Here is a 24,861-nt window from a genome sequence, read left to right as displayed (position 1 = left end):
TATCCTTGCCTAGTGGTCAGCATTCTTTCTCTCCTATTAGCCATGAAGTATGTGGCATAATTAATCCTTGATTAACATAGATGTACATATCCAAGAATTGTGGCTCTTCTCCACTGCAAGAACTGTTAATTTCTTCTATCCTTTTTGAAAAGATTAGAAAGTGCTAATATGAAGGTAATCACTTCTTACTGTAGGTAAATGAAAATATCTCTTGATTTCTTTATTAGTAGTAATTTCCACAAGAAAGCTATTTTTCTGATAGTGAAATTACATTTAATGTTTTATAGAAATAGTACTTTAACTTTATTTCATTTTATTTTATCTTACTGTATTTAAAAAAAAAGAGATGGAGTGCTTTGTTGCTCAGGTTGGTCTTGAATTCCTGGCCTCAAGTGATCACCCTGCTGCCTCGGCCTCCCAAAGTGCTTTGATTACAGACATGAGCCGCTGTGCCTGGTCATTAGTTCTCTAGCTTTAAACAACAAAGATCAAGAGTAGCTTTTGCCACATGGTATAATTTGAATGTGTCCCCCAAATTTCGTGTATGGAAAACTTAATCCCCAATGTGACAGTACGGAATCTCCAATGTGGGGCCTTTAAGAGGAGAGTGGATCATGAGTACTCAGTTCTTATGAATGGATTAATCCACTCATAGATTGATTTGTTATTGGATTAATGGATGAATGAGTTATCATAGGAGTGTAAAACTGGTGGCTTATAAGAAGAGGAAGAGAGACCTGAGTAAGCATGTTAGCATGCTCAGCCCCCTTGCCATGTGACACCCTATGCTGCCTCCATACTCTGCACAGATCCCCTGCCAGCAAGAAGGCTCCCAGCTTCTCGAGATCTGGCCCCTCAACCTTGGACTTCTCTGTCTCCATAACTGTAGGAAATAAATTCCTTTTCTTTATAAATTACCTAGTTCCTGGTATTCTGTTATAAGCAACAGAAAGTGGACTAAAACATCACATGAGAAATTTCATATCATTTACAACTGCAGTATCAACTGGGCATTAACAACTTTTTAAAAATGAAACTATTTTATTTATTTTTAAAATGACCTAAGGAAACTTTAAACAGGGATTTTTTTTTTTTGATGTCAGATATAAAAATAGAAATTGGGAGGAAGGATAATTTTCTGAGTAGGAGGTTGTGCTCCATTTTTTTGTCTTTAAATATTGTAGGTGAGTATTCAGAATTGTAATAAATTATGCATGTTCTTTTTTCAGAAATTAAAATCGCACATTCTGACTCTTAGGTTGTGATTTAGGAAGTTGCATTATTTCTCAAAATAAGAAATGCTAGCATATCACAATGTGAGCATGTTTTATAAACATGCTTGAAACACTTGATTTAAAGATCTTAGGAAAATGGGGAGGGGAAAATCCTACTGATTTTTGTTTGTTTGTTTGTGTGTTTTGAGTTACGGTCGACTTATTTGTCTTTGGTGTTACTCTGTACACATTTAGCAGCTTCTGCCGTTTTCTTGGAATCAATTGTGTATTGCTGTGGAAAGAGGTTCACTGTCAGCAGTGCCTTTCAAAGTAGACTTGCTGCTGTACCATCTACAGAATTTCAGTGGTTGCTCCATATATTGTTTGAAATCTTGAAACAATTTCTGTATTTTCTTGCTCTTTTTTACTTTTTAGTAAAAGGATTGAATTAGTTCTATTGTTTTAATTATATGGACATTAAGACATATTTGAGACCACTTACGGTTTGATATGACAAATGTGGTGACATTCAGTGGTTTCAGAGGTTAATACCTTAAATCATATTGCTATAATAAAATATTTTTATATAATGAAGAAACACCTCCAGTTTGGGTAATTTGTAATGTAGTTAACATTAAACACTATGTTTATTGTTAAAATACTAAATTTTGCTGCAAAAAAAAATCATGGGTTACTTTTTTACTTGAATAGGCTATTAGGGCTATATATTCTTTTTTGTTTTTATTTGACATAATAATCGTACCTGTTTAGGGGGCACAGTGTGGTATTTGGATACACATAATGAATAATGGTCAAATTAGGGTAATTAGCATGTCCATCACCTCAAACATTATCCATGTTAGAAACAATTTAAAACTTGCTCTTCTAGCTGTTTGAAAATATACATTAAGCTATTATTAACTGTAATCATCTTACAGTGTTATAGAATACTAGAACTTTTTCTTCCTATTTAGCTTTAATTTTGTTAACCTTGGAGTCCCCAACCCTGGGATGTGGACCAGTACTGGTCCCTGGCTTCTTAGGAAATGGCTGCACAGCAGGAGGTGAGCAGTGGGTGAGAGAGCATTACAGCCTGAGCTCTGGCTCCTGTCAAATCAGTGTTGGCACTAGATTCTCATATAGATTCTTATAGGAGCACAAACCCTGTTGTGAACTGCACATGCGAGGTATCCAGGTTGCCTGCTTCTTATGAGAGTATAATGTCTATTGTTGAAACCCTCCCCATGCTGTCCTGTGGAAAAATTGTCTTCCACAAAACCAGTCCCCGATGCCAAAAAGGTTGGTGAACACTGTGTTAACCAACATATTCCTACCTGCCTCACCCTTCCCAACTTAGAGTAACCACTGTTCTATTCTTTACTTCTGTGAGATCCACTTTTTTTTTCTTTTCTTGAAACGTGGCCTCACTCTGTTACCCAGTCTGGAGTGCAGTGGTGCGATCATAGCTCACTGTGGCCTCCAACTCCCAGCTCTGTTGATCCTGCTGCTTCAGCTTCCCAAGTAGCTAGGAGTACAGGCATGAGCTACTATACACAGCTAATTTTTGTATTTTTTCTTTTGTAGAGATGGGGTTTACTATGTTGCTTAGGCTGGTCTTGAACTCCTGGGCTCAAGAGATCCTCCTGCCTCAACCTCTCAAAGTCTGGTATTACAGATGTGGGCCACCATGCATAATAGATCAATTTTTTTAGCTTCTACATTTGAGTGAGAACATGCATTATGTATCTTTCTGTGTCTTGCTTATTTTACTTAATGTCCTCCATGCTCATCCATGTGGTCTTGAATGCAGGATTTCGTTCTTTTTTATGGCTGAGTAGTAGTCCTTTGTGTACATATACCAGTTTATTTTTATTTTTATTTTTTAATTAATTATTTATTTATTTTTTGAGACAGAGTCTTGTTCTGTCGCCCAGGCTGGAGTGCAGTGGCACTGTCTCGGCTCACTGTAAGTTTCGCCTCCCGGGTTCACGCCATTCTCCTGCCTTAGCCTCCCGGGTAGCTGGGACTACAGGCGCTCACCACCACGCCTGGCTAATGTTTTGTATTTTTAGTAGAGACGGGGTTTCACCGTGTTAGTCAGGATGGTCTCCATCTCCTGACCTCATGATCCACCCGCCTCGGCCTCCCAAAGTGCTGGGATTACAGGTGTCAGCCACCATGCCTGGTCCCACTTTTTTTTTTTTTTGTTAAATCTGTTCATCTGTTGTGGAAATATAGGTTGCTTCTGTATCTTGGCTATTGTGAATAGTGTTACAATAAACATGGGAGTGCACATATTGTTCAACATACTGATTTCCTTTTTAGGGGGCATATATACCTAGTGTATATGTTCTATTTTTAGTTTTTTGAGAACATAGGTTACATCTTAAAATTATAAATGATATTCATGTGACTGCTTTTTGCCATAGCAATATTTGGGAAGAGTCATATCTGAGGAGAATGGAATAGCAGAGAATATCAGTATATTTTGAGGTGGGGCATTTCAAATTGCTCACATCTCTCATAGTTTCCACCTGCTTGTGAATTTTTGCTGTGGTGAGCCACTTGATAATGGCTATGCTGGAATCACAGGCATTGATTGGAATAGTAGTAGCACTGTGGAAGAAAAAAAAAGAAAAGAAACTTTTTATCTGAAGAATGTGCCCACTTTCACCACTTTTTTTTTTTTTTTTTTTTTTTGAGGCGGAGTCTCGCTCTGTCGCCCGGGCTGGAGTGCAGTGGCCAGATCTCAGCTCACTGCAAGCTCCGCCTCCTGGGTTTACGCCATTCTCCTGCCTCAGCCTCCCAAGTAGCTGGGACTACAGGCGCCCGCCACCTCGCCCGGCTAGTTTTTGTATTTTTAGTAGAGACGGGGTTTCACCGTGTTAGCCAGGATGGTCTCGATTTCCTGACCTCGTGATCCGCCCGTCTCGGCCTCCCAAAGTGCTGGGATTACAGGCTTGAGCCACCGCACCCGGCCACCACTTCTATTCAGTGTAGTACTAGAAGTCATAGCCAGAGCAATCAGACAAGAGAAAGAAATAAAGGATATCCAAGTGGATAAAGAGGAAGTCAGACTGTTGCTGTTTGCTGATGACATGATAGTATACCTAGAAAACCCTAAAGACTCATCCACATAAAGCTCCTAGAACTGGTAAATGAATTCAGCAAAGTTTCACATTACAAAATTAATGTACACAAGTCAGTAGCCCTGCTATATACCAACAGTGACCAAACTGAGAATAAAATCAAGAACTCAACCACTTTTATAAGACTTGCAAAAAAATTAAAATACTTTGGAATATATTTAACCAAGGAGGTGAAAGACCTATACAAAGAAAACTATAGAACACTCCTGAAAGAAATCATAGGTGACACAAACAAATGGAAACACATCCCATGTTCATGAATAGGTAGAATCAATATTGTGAAAATGACCATACAGCCAAAAGCAATCTACAAATTCAATGCAATTCCCATCAAAATACCACTATCATTCTTCACAGAACTAGAAAAAACAATCCTAAAATTCATATGGAACTGAAAAGAGTCCATATAGCCAAAGCAAGACTAAGCAAAAAGAACAAATCTGGAGGCCTAACATTACCTGACTTCAAACTATACTATACGGCCAAAGTCACCAAAACAGCATGATATTGGTATAAAAACAGAAACATAGACAAATGAAACAGAATAGAGAACCCAGACATAAAGCCAAATACTTACAGCCAACTCATCTTTGACAAAGCAAACAAAAACATAAAGTGAGGAAAGGAACCCTTTTCAACAAGTGGTGCTGGAACAATTGGCAAGCCACATGTTGAAAAATGAAACTGGATCCTCCTCTCACCATATACAAAAATAAACTCAAGATGGATCAAAAACTTAAATCTAAGGCCTGAAACCATAAAAATTCTAGAAGATAACATTGGAAAAACCCTTTTAGATATTGGCTTAGGCAAAGACTTCATGACTAAGAACCCAAAAGCAAACACAACAAAAACAAAGATAAATAGATGGGACTTAATTAAACCAAAAACTTTGTGCACAGCAAAAGACATAATCAGAGTAAACAGACAACCCACAGAGTAGGAGAAAATCTTCACAATCTGTATATCCGACAAAGGACTAATATCCAGAATCTACAAGGAACTCAAGGAAGAACAAACAATCCCATCAAAAAGAGGGCTAGGGACATGAATAGATAATTCTCTAAAGAAGATATACAAATGAGGCCGGGCGCGGTGGCTCACGCCTGTAATCCCAGCTCTCAGGGAGGCAGAGGCGGGAGGATAGCTTGAGCCCAGGAGTTCGAGACCTGCCTGGGTAATACAGCGAGACCCCGTTCTCCACAAAAAGGAAAAAAAAAAAAAGACAAAAAAAAGAAGATATACAAATGGCCAGCAAACATGAAAAAATGCTCAACATCACTAATGATCAGGGGAATGCAAATCAAAACCACAATGCAATACCACCTTACTCCTGCAAGAATGGCCGTAATAAAATAATAATAATAATAATAATAATAGATATTGGCACGGATATGATGAAAAGGGAACATTTTTACACTGTTGGTGGGAATGTAAACTAGTACAGCCACTGTGGAAAACAGTGTGGAGATTCCTCAAATAACTAAAAGTACATCTACCATTTGATCCAGCAATCCCACTCCTGGGTATTTACCTAGAGGAAAAGAAGTCATTATACGAAAAAGATACTTGCACACACGTTTATACCAGCACAACTCACAATTGCAAAAGTAGGGAACCAGCCCAAATGCCCATCAATCAATGAGTGGATTAAAAAATATATATATACAGACACCATGGAATACTACTCAGCCATAAAAAGGAATGAAATAGTGGCACTTGCAGCAACGTGGGTGGAATTGATTGGAGACCATTATTCTAAGTGAAGTTACTCAGGAATGGAAAACCAAATGTATGTTCTCACTCATGGGAGCTAAGCTAGGAGGATGCAAAGACATATGAATGATACAATGGACTTTGGGGATCTGGAGTAAAGGGTGGGAAGGGGATGAGGCGTAAAAGACTACACATTGGATACAGTGTACACTGTTCAGGTGATGGATGCACCAGGATCTCAGAAATCACCACTAAATAACTTATTCATGTAACCAAACACCACCTGTTCCCCAGAAACCTACTGAAAGAAAACAAAAAACAAAAACAAACAAAAAAATCCTGAGTTCCTTTCCATTGTCAGGCCCAGAGAGGCATTGGAATGAAATTGCAGTTATGGCACTCTCTTTTGACCTAAGTAGTTATCTCTTGAAGCCACCTTCTATGTAGGATTTAGAGTAACTGACGCCAAGTAGCCATAAAATACCATATGCTGGACACCATAAGTCATACCTTATAGTGCAAAAATGAATAGCTAGTCACTAATCAGTGATTGTAAACCAGTGAGAATTCTTATCAAGCGACTTTGTGTCTGCCTTGTTCCTTTTTCCCTTTAAAATCTGCTTGTAACTCAGGTGCCAGAGCACTCCCCAGGCATCTGGGAAATATGTGTTGGATAGCTGTCCTCATTTTGGCTCAGGTAAACTAAAGTATGTTTTGTGCCTCAGCCTTTTCCTTTTAGGTTTACAGTAGGAATAGTAATAGTAGCAGTAGTAGGTGTGTTGGAATACAAACGTTGTGAACCAATGCTTTAAAAAACTTACCTCTGCCTTGAAATAGTGTTGTGCCTTTTACTCCTTTTTTTAAAGTAACAACACAATACAGCTTCTGTTGCATCCTCCTTTCCCCTCAGCAATTGCTCCATTAGTATCTCTTTGAAGTGATTTACTGTTTATAGCCATCAGTAGAGAAACTTTTAACTTTGATCTAGAGCCACATTGATAATGAACTCGTGATATGCTGGTCCCTTTGCTGCTTTAAATCTGTCCTGTTTTTAAACAGGCTGTTTTGCAACATTGAAGCTGAAGTTTAGTATTGATCCAGTATGCACTTATGAACATGAATTATGTGCCAGATGCTGTATTGGGCACTTGGGATACAATGGAGAGCAAAAAAGGATTGCAGTCATAGCTTTTATGGAGTTTGGATTATATTGGAGGAATTTGTTGGGAGAATAATCATGTAAATGAGAAATTGCAACTTTGATGAATACTGTGAAAGGTACATAAAGAGTAATGAGACCCTATTTTGGGATGTCAGCGAAGGCTTCCCTGAGGAAGTTACTGAGCTAAGACATAAAAGGATTATGTGTGAATAGGAATGAATTAAGCTAAGAAATAGGAATGCCATTCAACATTGCTGTAGAGGGAATGGGAAGTGAAAAGCACCTGTGATGGGCAAGAGCACAGTGCATTTGAAGATTCGAGAGACAGTTGGTATGTGTTACAAGAGAAGAGGGCAAAAGAAGCAAGATGCAAGATAAGTTTGAGCAGACAGGGAGGGACTGTTTCTACATGGCTTTATAGGCCATGCAAAAATATTTGGGGCTCTATCATAATCATGGGAAGGCTTTTAAACCAGTTTGTAGCCTTGGATATGAAGTTAGAACAGTTCGCTCTGGCTATGGTATGAAGAAAGTTGGGGAGAATGACATGAGTGAATGCAGAAAATTGTTTAGAAGGTTTCTGTTTATGTGAGATTATGATAGTGTGGAGTAAGATAATGGAGGTAGGGGAAAGTATTCAGAACAAGAGTGACTGGAGAGGTAAAAATAAAAAAAAAACCTAGAGATGGATTGCAATAGAGGGATGAGGGAGTTCAGGAGAAATCCAAGTGACAATCTTGTGCAGCTGGTTGCCTGAATAGATAGATGAATGTGTTAGATTATTAGCAATAACAATATTGCCAACCTTATTGATCAATTACTATGGGCCAAGCTCTCTTCTGAGTCTTTTACATAGACTGATTCATCCAATTCTCACGACAGTCCTGTGAGACAGATTTATTAGTATGGTTATTCCAACTTTAGAGGGATTAAGTAAGAGGCCTGAGGCTATGGAGCTAGAGAAATCAGTCTCTGCACAAACACATATTTATGTCTGATGGGGGATGGATGAGGTGGAGAGAAAAGCAGACAGAAAGAGTGAGTGTGGCTGAATAGATAGCAAGAAGTGAGAGTGTAGAGTACAAGGGAGGTTTTGTTTTCATTTTGTTTTTAAATAAAAAAACATAAGTCTGTGAGAAGCATCTACTTGAGAGAAAAGCGAAATATAGAAAAAGAGTGGGATAATTAATATTAGTAAGATTTTGTAATAACAGCTACTTAGAAGGCAGAGAGAATGAGAGTGGACAGTAGGAGGTTGTGGAAGTTTTTGTTTGATGGCTTTTTTTTTTTTTTTTTCTGTAAAATAGGAGCCCAGGTGAGTTGCTGAAAGTAGGTGAGAGTAAGAGCATGAGGCTAGTAGAAGAGGTTTGAAATAGTTATGGAAGAGTGGGAGAGCCAGTTGGCCAGAGAAACAGGACTGCCAGGCATTGTTGAGGACCGGCTTGGGGTTAGTTATCATAAAGTATGGTGCAACCGGGCTGTACTGTTGTGTGACTGTCTTTAGCAATGCATATCAGTTTAGGTACAGGCACAGTATTGAGAGTAATAACTAGATTCATTCAATGTTATAGAAAAGGAGTTTGTTATAGACAAGTGTGTTATTGAAGTGAAAAGTGGTAATGGGGCTTATGAAAAGGAGATAAATTGAAGACTAAGGAAGGAGAATTGACAGGATTTGATAATTATGTAGATGCAGAAGATAAGAGAAAGGGTTAAGGATAACACCAGATTTCTGTTTGGGAAGTGTATTGATCAGGATCTGTAGTGGGTTGAATCGTATCCCTCCACAATTCATATCCACCCAAAACCTCAGAACGTGACCTTATTTAGAAAGAGGGTCTTTGCAGGTGTAATTATGTAAAGATGGAGATAAAATTGTAGTGGATTAGAGGGAGCCCTAAATCCAATGGAAGTGTGCTGATAGGAGACAGAAAAGGCCACACACAGAAACAGAGAAGAAGGCTATGTGATGATAGAAGCAGAGATTGGAGTGATGTATCTACAAGCCAAGGGATGCCAGTGATTGCCAACAGCACCAAAAGCTAGGAGAGAGGCACGGGATCTCCAGAAAGAGCCAGCCCTGTCAATACCTTCTTTCAAACTTGTGGCATCCTGAAATGTGAAATAAGAAATTTTTGTTGTTTTAAGCCACCACGTTTGTGGTAATTTTTTTTTTTTTTTTTTTTTTTTTTTTAGGACAGAGTCTCACTCTATTGCGCAGGCTGGAGTGCAGTGGCACAATCTTGACTCACTGCAACCTCTGCCTCCTGGGTTCATGCAATCCTCCTGCCTCAGCCTCCCAAGTAGCTGGGATTACAGGCACCAGCCACCATGCCCGGCTTATTTTTATATTTTTAGTAGAGACAGGGTTTCACCATGTTGGCCAGGCTCGTCTCGAACTCCTGACTTCAAGTGATCCTCCCGCCTTGACCTCCCAAAGTGCTAGGATTACAGGCGTGAGCCACCGTGCCCAGTCTTTTGCTAATTTTTTATAACAGCCCTAGAAAGTTAATACATTACTATTTACTGAGGTAAGGAATACAGGAAAAGGAGGAGCAGGTCTGGGAAAGATAAGGAGATAAGATTAGGATATTCTGCATAATTAAGGTCCTTATGCTTTTTGCATATTCCTAACATAGTCTCCAAACCATCCTTTTGTTGCCTGATCATTCTAGAGTGATTCATATTAGTAGTTTGTATTTAAAAAGATGAATCTGATTCTGTCATTCTTCTTTCTGTATCTCTCTAAAATTCAATTTCTTTGGCCCAGTGATCAGTGTGCCTGTCTGTCTCTCCTTATCTCTTATCACCCCTTCTAAACTGCTTTTGCCTCAATAAAACTGGTCTATTTGCAGTTCTCTAAATAGGTCTTGCTCTTTTATGGCACCTGTACTTTCACATAGGCTTTAGTGTATAATGTATTCCCTGTACCCTTTGTCTACAGTATCAAACACCCACTCATCTTTCAAGACTCCACTTACATCACCGTCTCAGTGAGGGCTTTCCTTACTCTACTCCTCTCTGCTCTTTATAGGCAGAGGCTGCACTAAGCCCTTGAACTTACTTGTACTGTTAGATTTGTTACATTGTACTATAATTAGCAGTTACCACATCTTTCTACCTCTAGAATGTAAGCTGTTTGAAGGTCAGAACCATGTTTTAGGGGAAATAATTTGAACAATCAAATGCTTTGTGAAGCTGATTTAGAAGGTAGCATTATCTTTTTGTGAACCTATTTTGGTTTCTAGGAGCTTTTTGTTTGTTTTTTGTATTTTTTGCTTCTGTGCTCCCAAAACACGTTGCTGAGTAATTCCTTTGGTATAGATATCAGATTGGTTTATACATGGATTACAGAATTGGTATTTGGCCCCTTTTTAAAATTAGAAATTTGAGGCTGGGTGCCGTGACTCATGCCTGTAATCCCAGCACTTTGGGAGACTGATGTGGGCAGATCACCTGAGGTCGAGAGTTTGAGATCAGCCTGGCTAACGTGGTGAAACCCCATCTCTACTAAATATACAAAATTTGCTGGGTGTGGTGGCGCATGCCTGTAATCCCAGCTACTCGAGAGGCTGAGGCAGGATAATCGCTTGGACCTGAGAGGTGGAGGTTGCAGTGAGCTGGGATCGCGCCACTGCACTCCATCCTGGGCAATGGAGTAAGACTCCGTCTCAATAAAAATAAAAAAAAAAGGGAAATTTGGAACTGATGTGTTAAATACCAGCCATTTTGATCTAGTTACTCCCTATCTCACCTGTCAGATGTTTTCATATCTCACCTTTCCCTTTCCACTCCCTATATTAGCAGATCTCCATTCAAAGCTCAGGGAACTTCTTTCTAACTGCCTCCCCTTACCTCTTTTTGAATTGGTACATCACACATGTCTTTCAAATAGTGCTTACCACACTTTGCATCACAATTGGAAATGTAATCTTTTTATCTTTTTTTTTTTTTTTTTTGAAACAGGGTCTCACTCTGTTGCCCAGGCTGGAGTGTAGTGACACGATCATGGCTTACTGCAGCCTTGACCTCCCTGGCTCAAGTGATCCTCTGACCTCAGCCTCCTGAGTAGCTGGGAGTACAGCCATGTACCACCATGCCCAGCTAATTCTTCGTAATTTTTGTAGAGACAGGGTCTCACTATGTTGGCCAGGCTGGTCTCGATCTCCTAAGCTCAAGCAATCCACCAGCCTTGGGCTCCCAAAGTGCTGGGACTGTAGGTGTGAGCCACCATGCCCAGCCTGGAAATATATTCTTAGTTTTTCCTAATAGACAGGGAACTTCTAGAATCCATGTCTTATTCATCTTTTTGTCCCCAGATTGTGGTATACAGTGAGTACTCAATGTTTATTTGAATGAATGAATTTTTTGAAACACATCCGGGGTTCTGCTATAAATCTTCAAAGATCACCCACAATCATTCTGTAATATAAGCTTCATAAGAGCTAGGATGGTATCTGTCTTGTTGACTCTATATTCATGTGTACAGTGCCTGCCCCATTGCTGAAAGACTGATCTGCAGGTTCATTTATTCCCCTGGCATGTAATTCACAAGCATATAATTTGTGAGTTAATATTTCATGGTATCTTATTTTGGGAAAAAATTGAAACTGATTGAAAATAACTTTAAACATTAAATAGGAATATTGAGTATGGATTTAGTACTTGTGATATTCCTAAAATATTGGGTAGGTTGATTCTCCTCCCCACCCCATCTCCAGTTTGATCATAGAACAACTGAGGGCTTTGAAATGAAAATGGAAACATTTTTGATTGATTGGATCTTCATTTGAGGTTTACAGCAAATTACTTGTCAGATTTATCAACTGGTTTCCATTTCACTCCCCAACTCAGTTCATTCATGTTGTCTCTCATATTACACATAACTGCCTTTTAAAAAAAAAATTAGGGCCAGGTGCAGTGGCTCACACCTGTAATCCCAGCACTTTGGGAGGCCAAGGCGGGCGTTATCACCTGAGGTCAAGAGTTCGAGACCAGCCTGACCAACATGGTGGAACCCCGTCTCTACTAAAATTAAAACATTTGCCAGGCGTGATGGTACATGCCTGTAATCCCAGCTCCTGGGGAGGCCGAGGCAGAAGAATCACTTGAACCCAGGAGGTGGAGGTTGCAGTGAGCCGAGATCACACCATTGCACTCCAGCCTGGGCAACAAGAGCGGAACTCCATCTCAAAACAATAAATAAAAATAAATTAATTAATTAAAAAACATAAATTCATCAGTTGCTTTTTGAATAAAATTCAAACTCTTAATTTTGGCAGACAGGCTCTGCATGATCTGACCTTCGGGTATCCCTCCTATGATAGACTGTTTTTTTTTTCAGATGGAGTCTCACTCTGTCTCCCAGGCTGGAGTGCAGTGGTACAATCTCGGCTCACTGCAAGCTCTGCCTCCCGGGTTCACGCCATTCTTCTGCCTCAGTCTCCCGAGTAGCTGGGACTACAGGCGCCCGCCACCACGCCCGGCTAATTTTTTGTATTTTTAGTAGAGACGAGGTTTCGCCATGTTAGCCATGATAGTCTTGATCTTCTGACTTTGTGATCCGCCCACCTCGGCCTCCCAAAGTGCTGGGATTACAGGTGTGAGCCACCGCGCCCAGCCCCTATGATGTATCTTACCATTCTTTCCTCTTACTCTATATCAAGCTTGTCCAACCCACAGCCTGTGGGCTGCATGTGGCCCAGGACAGCTTTGAATGCAGCCCAACACAAATTCGTAACTTTCTTAAAACATTATGAGCTTTTTTTTGCATGATTTGTTTTTTTCTTTTTAATTTTAGCTCACAGCTATCATTAGTGTTAATGTATTTTGTGTGTGGCCCAAGACAATTCGCCCAGTGTGGCCCAGGGAAGCCAAAGATTGCCTACCCCTACTCTATATGGTGTAGCCACATGAGCCTTTTTTCAGAAGGTCTAAGTCAAGGTTCTCAAACTTTTTGGTTCCTGGACCCCTTTGCATTCTTACAAATTTTAAGAATCCCAAAGAGCTCTTTTTTAAAAAAATGTGGGTTATATGTATAAATATATAAATACGCAAAATATAAAAAAAGTATAAATGTAGAATTTACTGTATTGGAAATTAAACTGAGAAAACTTTATTACATCATTTAAAAATAACTAGAATAAACTCATTACATGTTAATATAAATGATTTTAAATTAAAATGTAATTATATTTTCTAAAACCAAAAAATGTTTTAGAAGAATAGCATTGTTTTATATCTTTTCAAACCTTTAATTCCTGTCTTTTTTTTTTTTTTTTTTTTTTTTTGAGACGGAGTCTTGCTCTGCCGCCCAGGCTGGAGTGCAGTGGCGGGATCTCAGCTCACTGCAAGCTCCGCCTCCCGGGTTCACGCCATTCTCCTGTCTCAGCCTCCCGAGTAGCTGGGACTACAGGCGCCCACCTCGTCGCCCGGCTAGTTTTTTGTATTTTTTAGTAGAGACGGGGTTTCACCGTATTAGCCAGGATGGTCTCGATCTCCTGACCTCATGATCCGCCCGTCTCGGCCTCCCAAAGTGCTGGGATTACAGGCTTGAGCCACCGCGCCCGGCCTAATTCCTGTCTTAATAGAGGATAACTCACGCCTGTAATCCAGCACTTTGGGAGGCTGAGGCAGGCAGATCACTTGAGGTCAGGAGTTCAAAATCAGTCTGGCCAACATGGTGAAACCCCATCTCTCCTAAAAATACAAAAATTAGCTGGGTGTGGTGGCGGGCACTGGTAATCCAGCTACTTAGGAGGCTGAGGCAGGAGAATCACTTGAATCCAGGAAGTGGAGGTTGCAGTGAGCCAAGATCATGCCACTGCACTGCAGCCTGGCCTGGGTGACAGAGCAAGACAATGTCTCAAAAAAAAAAGTTTGCTGAAGCCTCCCCAGCCATGCTTCCTGTACAGCTTGTGGAACCATGAGCCATTTAAACCTCTTTTGTTTAAAATAATAGTATTTATAAATTACCCAGTCCCAGGTATTTCTTTATAGCAGTGCAGACTAATACAGAGACCAAGGTGGGAACATCGCTTTAGACTAGGAGTTCAAGACTAGCCTGAGCAACATAGCGAGACCTATCTTTACAAAAAAATTTAAAAATGACCATGTACTCTTATAGTCCTAGCTACCCAGGAGGCTGAGGTGGGAGGATTATTTCTACTCAGGAGTTCTAAGGCCCCAGTGAGCTGTGATCATGCCATTGCAGCCCAGCGTAAACAACACAGTGAGACCTTGTCTCGAAAAAAAAACTAAAACAAAACATCAACAGCAACAAAAACTGCAAGTGCATAGCAGTAAAGACTACAATGACTACTGATGGAGTTTGGTGCCACTGTATTGACTTGTACTAAAATCCCAACATTTTACTCATCATTACTTTTGTACTTTCAGTATGTCAACATAGTGAAAAAGACAAATAATGTTTTATTGTAATGAAAATAGTTTTGACCTTTCAGATCCCCTGAAAATGTCCCATAGACTTTGGGACCTGCTGCTTTAGTAATAACCAAAACTCTTCCCAGAAGAATAGTCATACACTCCCACTCTGCTAATTCTTTTAGTTTCTTTCATACAGCTCATTACAATTTGTAGTTATATATATACACATATACATATATATATATATATATATATAGTTTGGGGAGGGTTGGTTATTTTAAGAAATGGGGTTTTGCTGTGTTGCCCAGACTGGTCTCAAACTCTGGGTTCAAGTGATCCTCCTGCCTTAGCTTCTCTAGTAGTTATGTACACCTGGTTTACTGGCTTTTTAATGACCATGGTGAAGTTACCTAACCTCTCCGTACTTCAGTTGTCATATCTGGATAAAAAGTGCATCTCTCAGAGTATGTTATGAGGATTATATATGCTTGTCTAGACCGTAGAATGGTATCTTTTGGGGGAGAACTAATGGCAGATGAAATTAGTGGTCATTATGGTTGGATAGAAAATAGAGAGTAAACAGATACAGCTTTCTCACAGAACTTTCATAGACCAGATGACTGGTTCAAGAGCTGACTTTAAGTAAGGAGGAGTATTATTTCCTGTCTTGAAGGATGGCAGAGATTTTCAATTTGACCTTTGAGTATATTTTCTGTTTGGTCATAGTCTTGTGTTTTAGAATAAGACTCATTAGATTTCTGTGATTTTGACCACCTCAAGCACATAGAGGAGAGAAAAAATAGAGGGAGATTTTTTTATAATAAAATGAATGAGTTAAATTAAATGTTATTTTGAAGGTGTACAAGAAAAGGAATGAATCAAAATGGCTTTCATTAGTTACATTTTCTTCTTGACTTTTGTCACAAGAGAAAAGTCTTATGAAGAATGGTTCTGCCTCTGTTGTCTGTCAGGTAGCTTAGGATCTTTTATATAAGAATCTCTGTTCCTAGCACGTTGGGAGACTGAGGTGTGCAGATAACGAGGTCAGGAGATCGAGACCATCCTGGCTAACACAGTGAACCCAGCCTCTACTAAAAATACAAAAAATTAGCTGGACGTGGTGGCGGGCGCCTGTAGTCCCAGCTAACTCCAGGGGCTGAGGCAGGAGAATGGCGTGAACCTGGGAGGCGGAGCTTGCAGTGAGCCGAGATCACACCACTGCACTTCAGCCTGGGCGACAAAATGAGATTCTATCTCAAAAAAAAAAAAAAGTCTCTGTGATGTATTCTTTTAAAAGTTTAGTTTCAGGAAAAAAGACAATTTTGCCAGATAAAATGGAATTGCTTGCTTCCTTTAATGAGAAAAGGGGATTTATATAATCTGTAAAGATTCTCTTATTAATTGGAAGCTCAGTTTACTATATTAAATTTAATATAGTACTCAATAACTAATATGTTAGTATTTTTTATAGTGTTATCCTGCCATCTCTATATGATTTTTATTTTTTACATTTTTGTTTTTTTGACTATATGAGAAAAGTAGATGGATGTCTATGATAAATTTGGGATATTGGCACTAAATGGTATAATTGCTAGAGATTTAAATTCCAATCTGTACTTTCATCCTAAATTACATTTTAAAACATAAAGAGAATACAGATATTTAAAAGGTGAAGTGATTACTTTTTGTACAGATACTTTAAAACAAAAGGTGTAGAAGCAGTTATAGGTAGATGTGACATAATATTTACATCTTTATCAGCAGCTTTTTGTGCTGTAGTTCATTATAGTTAAATTGCCATGTGAAGTCAATTATTTTCTTTATAATTCCTAAACAACTTGGGGAATGTGTGCTTTGTTTGCTTGCATATCTGTACCTGGATCTGTTCCTGTTTGCATTCCTGCAGATATGTCTGTGTATTCATGCCTGTGTATGCTCACAAGTACCAGTGCCTATCTGTGTGCATGTGTAGGAGTATGGGGTGTGTGTATGGGGTTCAGAATCTCCTGTTTAGTTAAAGCTTTGTCTAGTTCTGATATTTGGGGAATGTGCTCTGATTTGGAGCTCATGGACTACATCTTCCCCATTTTTTTTTTTTTTATTATTGCCAGAATTACAATGGATGTCAGGAGGAGGTCTGAGTGTTAATACCATGCAATTTGTAATTTGGGGCATCTCACATAATCTCTTAGGTCTCAGTTTCTTCATGTGTAAAATAAAGATGTTTTAGGTTGTTAACTTGGACCTTCTAAAACTTTATCAAAAGAGCTCTATGGCATGCTAAAAGTAGTGAGTGAGCTGGATCCAATTTTCCTGCTGTGCAACTTGATGTTCACAAATTTCTTGGCTTAGTTTGCTCCTCCTTCAAAACATGAGGCTTTTGAGGGGTGCTTAAGGTAAAATAATAGGAGTATTTATCCATAAGACAGTTAAAAAAAAACCTGCTTATATTTAAAATGAAAATTGTGCAGTTGTTGTGTATTCTTAGAAAATAATACAGGTAGAGGATTAAAGTTTAGGCAAGTGGATTAATATGAAACTCTGAATAAAATAATTACTTTGATTTTGGTGCCCAACCTCCAGGGAGTGAAGAAGGCTTAGAGTTAAGTTGATCACCAGTAGCCAGTGTTTTAACCAGTTATGCCTCTTGTGTTAATTTGTTTTTGTGTCACTATAAAGAAATATCAAATGGGGATAATTTATAAAAATTTTAATTGGCTCAGTTTTGCAGGCTGTACAGGCAGCATGATGCTAGCATCTTCTGGTGAGGTCCTCAGTGAGCCTGCAGTCATAGTGGAAGGCGAAGGTGGAGCAGATGGATCACATGCAAGAAAAGAAGCAAGAGTGAGATGGGGGAGGTTGCAGACTTTCCAACAACTAGATCTTGCATGAACTGAGTGAGAATTCAGTTACCACCAAGGGGATGGTGCTAAACCATTCATGAGGAATTTACCCCATGATCCATCCAGTCACTTCTCACCAGGCCCCATCTCTAACATTGGAGATCACATTTCAACATGAGATTTGGAGGGGACAGATATCCAAACCAAATCACCTGTGTAATGAAGCCTCCATAAAAACCTAAAAGGACAGGGTAAAGAGAGCTTCTGGATAGATGAACACATGGAAGTTCATGGAGGGTGGTGCCCCCAGGGAAGGCATGGAGGCTCCGTGTCCCTTACCCCAGTCCTTGTTCTGTGCATCTCTTTATCAGTATCCTTTGTAATATCCTTCATAATGAAATGGTAAATGTGCTTCCATGAGTTCTGTGAGCTGCTGCAGCAAACTAATTGAACCGAAAAAGGGAAATGTGGGAACTCCAACTTGAAGCCATTCAGTCAGGTCTTCTGGAAGCATAGACTTGCAACTAGTGTCTGAAAAGAATGGGGCAGTCTTGTGGGACAGAGCCCTCAATCTGTGGGATCTGGCAGTATCTCCAGGTAGATAGTGTCAAAATTGAATTGGAGGACACCCAACTGATGTCTGCTGCAAAATTGATTGCTTGTTTGTTGGTGGGGTGAAATCCCCCACATTTGGTCACAGAAGTTTCTGTGATGATTGTTGTGGAATGAGAGAATAGGAAAAACACTTTGAGGTTGTGGTTGTTTTCCCACTAATCCAAAGAAACCTTTCTGATAAATCTATTCCTGGGAATGAGCTGAAATCATTGGAGTAGCTTTGGTTAAAGGTCTGGTACTGAGCATAGAATATATTTGATAGCAGAACAAAGACTATTGGAGTTAAGGATGATGGAATAATATTGAATGCTATATGCACTGCAATATAGATTTTGTTTTCAATTCTCAAAATGGGAGAAGAGTATTTTGAAAATGTGAAATAAGCTTGATGATCACTCTTAGTTATTAGCTGGGAATTGAAGGGTAACACTTTGTTAAATGTTTGAGAAGAGTGAGGGAAGTGAGACGTTAATTAGCTAATTTCATGACTGCTTGTAGAAGGGATAATATCTTAAAGATAATACCTTAAAATACAGTCAAAAGAGGAAATTAGGATATAATATCACAGTAATCATTAGAACAAAGATACAGAGCTTCCAGAAGATTAAAAAAAAAAGTACATTTTTAAAGCCACCAAAGAGAGCAATGAAGACTTTACATGTGTGTTATGTTACATACAAACATAACATGGCAAATAGGATGAAAGGTTAAAAATAAGAGATCAGACAAAATTATACTGAGTAAATGCAAATAAAATGAAACTAGGAGTTGCAAACTTGATACCAGATAAGGTAGAACTCTTGCCAAAAAAGCATTTACTGTTGGGGAGAAAACTATTAACATAATGAGCTGCATTAAAATTAAGCACTCTGTTCATTGAAATACACATTTATAAAGTGAAAAGAAGCCACAGGATGGGAGAAGGTATTTGTAACTCATACCCAATAAAGGAGTTCATATTGATGCAGGATATTTTCTTGACCCCTTCACAGTACTCACGACAGGGGTTCCCTGTTTACTCAGCCCGCCCCGCTCAACCCCTGGCAGGAGGGAGCACACAAGCGAACGAGTGGGAGAACTGGTTGGCTGCTTTGGCATTGGCAGGAGCAAACTTGGTTCACTTGGGTCCGCTGCACTCCACCCCTCATGGAAGGGAGTGTGTAGGCAAGCAGGTGTAGGAACTGGCCAGCTGCTTTAGCACCAGCAGGAACAAACTCCATGCAGGCCCTGTGGCAGCATCCAGGTTGGGGTGCCTGTGACCCAAGGCCCCAGAGGGCATGTTACAAGGTTCTCTTAGCTCTGCTGGACAGAACTGTATTATCAGCTCACTGGGCCTTTTGCCTTTTGTGGGGCGGCTGCCCTCCGCCAGTAAGGGCAGAGGGCCAGTGTGATAGCCTTTTTGGGTACCTGCACTTAGTGAGTCCCAAATTCTTGTCTGGTGCCCAAGAAGAATGAGGTAATGTGAATTCGGGCTGAGAGCCACTTCCATTCACTCAATAAAATTCTCTGCATTGACCATCCTTCATCCATGAATTGGATCCTTCATCCTTCCTTCAGTTTGAATTCCATGGAACTGGGTCAGTTCTCTCTCTATATATAACTTGCCACATTTTTTAGTTGGTCCACATATGTGTATTTATCAACCCAGTGGATACAAAAGCTTGTCAAGGGCATAAATTATGATCTCTGATTTTTAAAAATATTATCTACAATTTTTTTTCTCATTGTGCTGGCATAGTTCTGGGCCTTTAGATGCTTAGCAAAATTATGTTGAGTTGAGTAGGAAACAAAGGCATGTCTTGATCTTTAATCTACTAGCTAGCTGGGAAAACCAAAAACACAAGGGACACATCCTGTGCACAACTGTAAAACAATATATCAATTGTGCAAAAATGAAAACTTCAAACTGAATTGGTAGGTGGTCCTGATGAGTTGCTCTATGCTAAAGCTGAAGACTTAACAGCTAACTCTGATCTTCAGGCTTACTGTAGTCTCAGAAGTTGATAGCACCTAAAATAACTTTACTAGATAATGATTGGGATGATTTGGGCTAGTATTCGTTGGATTGAAGACAGAACACAACTCACTTACTGGCATCTTCTGTAATACTGTTAATGTTAGTGATCCACCACAGCACACGTTGTCTCTACCACATGGCGAACCACCTCATAGTTTTGTGTTTTCATAAGCTTTGAAGATAAAGGTGAAACAGTAAAAAGGTTTCTTAAAGTAAACAAAGTAAAATGGAAGTAGCATTCTGTGTTATTAGAAGATATAGCTTATAGATTTCTTTTGCTACTGAAATATCTTGACTTACACTATTGATTTTCTGTCAGTTTAGATGGATGTCTTGTATCTTAGATAATAGTATTCTAATGTTCGTGTATTTATTTCAAAGGTAGTCTCTCTGTTGTCATTCTTGAATAACAATTATTAGTCAAAGAAAATTAAGCATCCTTAATTTCTTTTATTGTTTTCTTTATAAGGCACAGTTGGTGGATCTGAAATCTGAACTGACGGAAACCCAAGCAGAGAAAGTTGTTTTGGAGAAAGAAGTACATGATCAGCTTTTACAGCTGCACTCTATTCAACTTCAGCTTCATGCTAAAACTGGTCAAAGTGTTGACTCTGGTACCATTAAGGCAAAATTGGTAAGTAGTTTAGAGAGTGACATGCCCTTGCATGTATTTTACAGGGTGGAGAGGACAATTTTGAATGAGACTTTTAAATTATCAAATGTATGTGCTCATTGTGGGAAATTTAGAAAATATAAGAAATATAAAGTTTATGATCGTTATGATAATCTACAATCTCATCACCTATAAATAATCAGTGATATCAACAATCAACTGATAGAATTTTTCCTATTTAAAATACATGTATAAATATGTTTAAAAGATATTTGTGATTATAGCATAGAAGATTTTTTTTTTTTTTTGCCCTACTGTATCAGTTGGATTAAATTCAGCTGCATATAACAGAAATCCCAAGTAACACTGGGATTATTCTTGAATAGTGCTTATTTTTCTCTGAAATGAAATCTGAGACCGGCAGTCTAGAGTTGATACGGCAGCTCCACAGATATTAGAGATCCAGATTCCTTCCATCACTGTGCTCTGCCATTTTTAGCTCATGGTTTCCATCCTCAGGATTTCTTCATGTCTGCATTTCAGGCAGGAAGAAGGGTTAATCTAAGGAAAGGGCAAAAAGATGCTTCTCCGTTATGTTAGCCTTCTTTAAATGACTTATTATGAAATCTTTCTCAGTAATTTTTGCCAGCATTTCATTGACCATCCCCAGCTGCATGTTAGTCTTCTATTGGTCATATGGCCACTTACAGTAAAACTGGAGTCTGTTAATAAGGAGGAAGTGAAAAATGGAATTGGGTACCAGCCAGTAGCACATTCTTTTCTTTTAATATATTGTAAGCATTTTTCCTGCCACTGTGTACCACATATGTTTTAAGCATGTAAGAGATATCAGATATTTTGTTCCTATGTGGAACACAGCAACAAATAAGACCGCTATTGCTTGGCAGAGGCAGGACATGAAATGATGTTGATGATATGCTGAGAGTAATACATTTGTAAGTTTTACTTGTTTTCAGTTAATTTCATTTGGTTAATTAGTGCCTAGTACTGATGTGTTAAAATTCATGAAAATAATTTTAAGTTAAACTCTTAAGTTTTCAGAGTCTGTGAATCTGTGTTAAAAGGGTTTTATTTAACTGAAATAAAAGCTCATAACTGCTTCTTCGAGCTATTTGACATTAACATTCAGAAACAACCTAAAAATTCTCTAGAAAATAATTTACGTGAAGTTTTAACATTAGAATTTGAAAGACTATGGTGAAAAGAACACTGTACTCGTTATGCTGACTAATTTTGATAAAACAAAAAATTTTAATCTAATGCTATTACAGTTACTGTTGTTTATAGATTGCAGATATATTTGTTCTAATGAACTTTACCCAAATGATATTCAACATGTGGGGTTTTTCCTTATAATGATTATACCACTAAATAAAATCATTTGTTTGATCTTCTTCTAATTATAAAACTTTTTTCTTATATCTGAAGTCTGGCCCCTCTGTGGAGGAGCTGGTAAGTATATTGTTTCTGTTTTGCTTTAATATGTCACGCTGAAGTGTTCTTAGTGTTTTATTTGCATATTATATGTTGTCACTCATTGTATTTGAAAATAGCATTAATGATGGCAATTTTTTAATGTTCCAGTACCTGAAAAGTTCAGTGGATGGCCCATTGCTCTTTTCTCACTGCATGTTGTTAAACATTTTTCTTTTGTTTGTGATTTATAGCCATTATTTGCAGAGCCTGTCAATTTTTGACAATTTTTGAGCCTTGTAACTTGCTCACACCTCTACTTCAAAGAGCCATTGGTTTTCCCACTTCAGGGTATTGAAGATATATCAAGCAGGTCTAGTTTTTAACCCCCTTAAGTTTCTATTTGAAATTATTTCCAGAAAAGAATGTGCATGTTGGTTTCTTCTTCATCTGCTGCATGTGTTACGGCTTTTCAAGAGTCTTGAGAATAATCTTGTGGCCTTTGAAACAATCGAATTTTGAAATGCTTTAACAGAAGTTATTTTTGAAAATAACAATACATTTTTAATATTTTTCACATTACCCCAACCTAATCAAGTTCCAATTTGTCTTATGGCTTTACCTCTTTTGAAGATACAATCTTTGGTATCTAAATGTAAAATGAACACCTTGGGTGTTACCTAGTAACAAACAGGTTAACTAAGAACCAAAAAAATTTTTTTTCTGGAAATCTAGAAATGGTTAACTTCAGTTTTCTTAGTCTTATTCTTGCTTACCTCTGTTAATTTGAGGCCTGAGAGTTTGTCAGATTCATTAGGGATTTAAATCATTAAAACCCCAGTCAGTGGTAGCTTAGTACGTCTCCCATGTTTCATTAATGTAGTATAAATAACTCATTAAAGTAATCGAAAGTAGGTAATCATCAACGTAAAGTTTATTTAGCCCATAAGCCAAAGAAATCTTGGTCTTCTAGGAATGCTTTTTTAAAAGTTGCATCAACTTTAAAATGTCAAAAGAAAGATTTTTGTTCATATCTCCAAACTGGTTTCTTTTGAAACAGATACTTGCCCTTTTAGGACATAGGTTCTGAAATAAAGATTTTAATAATTCCAAAATTATGTTAAAAGGAGGATTCTAGATTGAGTTTTTCAAATCCTTTAAAACCAGTATCTAGAAATTATGTTCTAATCTTTTTTTCCAGAAATTGAAAGAGTCTGCTAATCTTTCATATGTTTGTCATATATATAACAAATATTTTTAATCAAAGAAGAGATAAATATATCTAGCATTTGGTAGTTGTCGTTAGTTTTAGCTTGTATGTGTGTGTGTGTTTGTGTGTGTGTATGTAAATTTTTTTTTTAGGATTATGGTATTTATTGACTAGTATTCAAATATATCTATTTTGATGTTGTTCAAAACAGTAGACCAAAGGAGACACGTTAAATTAGTACCAAAATATATTCCATGAATTGCTGAAAATATGCTTAAATTTGTTTCTTAGCTTCTCAATATCCAGAATAAAAAGGGAAATAATTATGTAAAATAATCAGTGCATACAATAGAAACAATACTATTCATCATTTCCTCAAGAGAAACAATTTTTCTGGTGCTAAGGTAGGTTTTTATTTACATCCTCACAAAAGGGACATGGTGGTATAGGGAATAATGTCTTCCACATATCATGAACAAATGTAACCATGTTTTCATAGGATTTGTGGATTCTGTAAAAGCAGTTTTGCTCAGGATAAATGCAAGTTTTCAGTGTTTAGGTGGTTTTTTTTGATCTACAAATAACACTTAAAATGTCTGTTGGGGCCCTTAACCCTCAAAAGGGTTTTATTTGGCCATATAGTTTTGTGTGTGTGTTTGATTTTGAATTTGCCTGCCTTTGGGCAGAATTTTTTGTACCTTCCATTTTGCACTCTATTTTGTCTTGTACCTGCCTGTTTCTGCACTTGGATCCTGAAGGCATTTACATTTGCAACCCTTGATCTGTAGGAAAGATTATACTTTATGCTTTTAAGGTAAATTGAACATTATTTCTCATATATGAACTTCTGATAAAAATTTAATGGTGAAGATCTTGCGGTTAAAGTCTCTGTCTAACGCCTTTATGTTCACATATATGGACTATCTACCAAGAGGAACATAGGAGGCAAGTGAGGCCAGTGTTTTCCTCAGAAAAAAGTTCTGCATTCACTCTTAACATACAGACAAATAGATGAACTGGATTACAAAGTTCAGTGGTAATCCACTCCATAGATGTGCTTAATCTATAGAATCTTTGTAATGTGTAAATGTTTTAATGCAGTTGTTACCAGCAGTTTTTCATGACTATAAAATGTCTGTTAAAAAACTAGTATATCCTCTAGTTTATTCGTTATAAGTTTCTTGTGGTCCTCTAAGATAAATTAGCTCTAAAATGTATCTGTGTAACTGAATGATTCTGACTTTAAGACAGACATGCATAACTTTGCATGCAAGTTCTGACAAGTCTACTTTATAGACTTGTTGCATTAAAGTTAATTAAATGTTTGGGAACAACCATCAGAATGATTATTTTTATATTAGTCTAGTTTTCTAAGTCAGTTTTAGAAGTAGATAGCAGATTTAACTACCCATTGAAGTCACTTTTACTAATATGTGATAACATGAGCTTAGAGTAGACTACTTTTCTTATTATCCTCCATATCAGGGTAACCCATGGCATGC

At 38.1% G+C, this 24,861-nt stretch overlaps 1 protein-coding gene across 2 annotated transcripts in view; it reads left to right on the top strand.

The window, feature by feature from the left end:
* The window catches only part of GOPC (golgi associated PDZ and coiled-coil motif containing), a 42,528-nt gene that overhangs the window by 1,582 nt on the left and 16,085 nt on the right, over positions 1–24,861 (top strand). The window contains exons 2-3 of one of the 2 annotated variants that reach the window (XM_010353240.2): positions 20,572–20,736; positions 22,165–22,188. In XM_010353240.2, the coding sequence (XP_010351542.1) occupies positions 20,572–20,736; positions 22,165–22,188 (189 nt within the window). The remainder of the gene's footprint in view (positions 1–20,571; positions 20,737–22,164; positions 22,189–24,861) is intronic. The other variant, XM_010353241.2, reaches the window with a different exon arrangement.

Source organism: Rhinopithecus roxellana, chromosome 4 (assembly GCF_007565055.1).
Source record: "Rhinopithecus roxellana isolate Shanxi Qingling chromosome 4, ASM756505v1, whole genome shotgun sequence".
Classification (NCBI taxonomy): Eukaryota; Metazoa; Chordata; class Mammalia; order Primates; family Cercopithecidae; genus Rhinopithecus; species Rhinopithecus roxellana.
Note: the sequence above shows the minus strand (reverse complement) of the source record. Positions and strands in the feature narration are given on the sequence as shown.